General features: G+C 28.0%; 1 protein-coding gene across 1 annotated transcript; it reads left to right on the forward strand.

Annotated features, from left to right (window-relative positions):
* Positions 1-727: 727 nt before the first annotated feature.
* LOC113805365 (stromal cell-derived factor 2) lies at positions 728-2,821 on the forward strand (the record flags this gene model as incomplete). Its single annotated transcript, XM_027356354.2, is given in 3 exon segments — positions 728-867; positions 1,931-2,152; positions 2,342-2,821. Coding segments are annotated over 3 exon segments (537 nt in total), but the record flags the coding sequence as incomplete, so codon positions are not given.
* Between the last annotated feature and the right edge of the window lie 301 nt (positions 2,822-3,122).

A 3,122-nucleotide genomic window follows, 5' to 3' on the forward strand; every position in this document is an offset into this window, starting at 1 on the left:
ATATATATATATCAATATATATATATTTATATATATATCAATATATATATATATATCAATATATATATATTTATATATATATTAATATATTTATATATATATCAATATATATATATCAATATATATATATATCAATATATATATATATATATATCAATATATATATATGTATATATATATACATATATATAAATATATTACATATATATATATATATATACATATATATAAATATATTAGATTTATATACATATATTACATATATATATATATATATACATTAATATAAATTTATATATATATATATCTGTATATATATCAATATATATATATATATACATTAATATAAATTTATATATATATATATCTGTATATATTTATATAAATATCAATTTATATATAAATATATATTTATATATATATCAATATATATATATATTTATATATATATCAATATATATATATATCAATATATATATATATATATATTTATATATATATCAATATATATATATATTTATATATATATCAATATATATCAATATATATATATCAATATATATATATCAATAAATATATATATCAATATATATATATTAATATATATATATTAATATATATATATATATAAATATATATATATATATATCAATATATATATATATATATATATATATATATCAATATACATTAATGCATATACATAAACATATAATTTGATATTATTTTCTAGGTTCGTCTTCACTCACATGATGTAAAATATGGGTCAGGATCAGGTCAGCAGTCTGTCACAGGAACTCAACAGCAAGATGACCACAACTCTAACTGGCTGATTAAAGGCACCCCGAAGAAGTCATGTAAACGAGGGTAAGTAAACTGTTTATATGTTTTCTTGAAAGTTTGAATGGATAAGTCATCATACATCTATGACTTAATCATACTACCTTTCAAGAAAACATCAATAATAATCCTTAAATAGATTACTATAATAATAATGATAATGATATTGATATTAGAAATATGAAACATATAAACATAAACAGAAAGTGTCAATTTTTTGGAATAAATGAGACATGATTTGTACTAGAGTGTCTGGGATAAGTTGCCATTTTTTCTATTCTGAGATTGGATGCAGTATAGCTACCAAGGAACCAATTACTAGGCCTACCAAGCCTAGTAAGATTACTAGATAAAAAGATTTGCAGAAAAATATATGACCAAATTTTTTTGTCTTGTGAGAGAAGTATACTGAAATGTTCACTTTATCAATCTGCAATCACAGGTATTGCCCTTAATTTGTCTTTAGGAACTGTTCCATGTTTGATATGATTTTGGTTAATGAAGCTCCTTTGACACGTCAGTTTTTTGCCATGTGCAGTCCACGGCCCAACAGTGTGCATTCCAGAGAAGGTGCCATTGTGTGTAAGACCAAGGCAAGACCATGTGCCGTCTCTTCTGTTGCCTTTAGTTTTAATATGGAAACTCAAAACCACCTGCTCTTCCTTTATTACTTATATTAAAAAAGTAATGTTCTCGTGTCAGGAAATGGGTTCATAGTATTGATTATTGGTTTTGCATTGGTGATTAAGGCATTTTGATTGCAGGGTATATTTTGTATACTACTTCCCTTGGGAAAAGGCTTTCATAAGCTGACAAATACTGTATATATGAAGTATATAATAGATATATCATTACATGTTTACAGATTTATTAACAAGTATGTGTATTTATTTTAATCTTTTCTCTTGGACTGATTAATCCATTTTTGAAGCCCTTGTTCATGACTTGTGTGCTCCCACCTCAGCTCATGGACATGAATTGAATACATGACTTTGTCACTGCAAGGCAAGTATAAGCCCACTGAGCCACAGCAGTGCCATTGAAATTTTCCGTTCATGTGAATAATGACAGATACATTTATCTTCTTCAGAACCCCCATTTCATGTGGTCAGCAAGTAAGGCTAGAACACCTTGCAACAAAACGCAATCTGCATTCACACCACTTCTCCTCACCTCTGTCAGACCAACAAGAAATTTCTGCATTTGGTAGTGATGGTGAGGGTGATTCTGGGGATGAGTGGCTTGTTATTTGTGATGGTGAAGAATGGGGCAGAGAGCAGTATATCATGTTCAGGCACATAGATACTGATGTGTAAGTGCAAGTATAATCATATGTTATTCATAGTTTATTTTCCTTTATATGATTTTTTTCATACAAATGGAAATAATTCTTTTACCTATCAAAAGATACGAATGATACATAGCAGTTTATGCAAGGGCTTATTGAATATAAAAATTATCCACTGTATGTGTTTTATATTAATATTTTTGTTTTCAACAGATATCTTGGAGTAACAGGACAGCAGTATGGGAGGCCAATTCATGGACAGAATGAAGTGGTAGGCTTGTCTCGCCCAGGTGTCCAAGCAAAGTGGCAGACAATGGAAGGAGTTTTTATTAAGTCAACAGATTTTTCTGAAGATGTTAGAGTTTTCCATGATCCTAGTGAACTCTAACTGTATATACCTTAGATACTTTTAAACCTAAATTGATTTGGCATAGGTGTTTTAATTTATTCCTTTTAGATATACTAAAGTTATGGCAGTATTGTTATGATGGTTTTTTTTTCTTTTCTTTTCATTTCTCAATATATTTAATGAATAAATTTCCATACAATGTCAAAAATACATTTTGTAGCAGACTTTAAGGAAAAACTTACCTTTATTTATTTATGAAGGAAAAGGTTTTTGCACAAGATGAAGGGCATTTTCTGCCTCCAGATGAATGTGTGTGTGTATAAATACAACAAATCTCTTCAGTACCCTTTAGTTTTATTAATCCATGATAACAGGGATTGTCTTTGCAACATTATTGTTAAAAGTCCATTCACATGTTGATTCATTGTAGATATCAAAATACAAATACAGTAGATAACACTGTTTCTTGTGTTGAAAACCTTATCTTCTCTGGTTTGCTGACCCCTGACTCTACTTTGATCCTGGCTCTGACCATTGCTCCTACACATGACCTCTATCCCACTATCCCCCACACCATCTCCTGCACAATATTCTTAACTATTTATTAATGGGCACACCTATAGCCATCATGACATAATGGCGTAT

This window comes from Penaeus vannamei, chromosome 41, assembly GCF_042767895.1.
Source record: "Penaeus vannamei isolate JL-2024 chromosome 41, ASM4276789v1, whole genome shotgun sequence".
Lineage (NCBI taxonomy): Eukaryota > Metazoa > Arthropoda > Malacostraca > Decapoda > Penaeidae > Penaeus > Penaeus vannamei.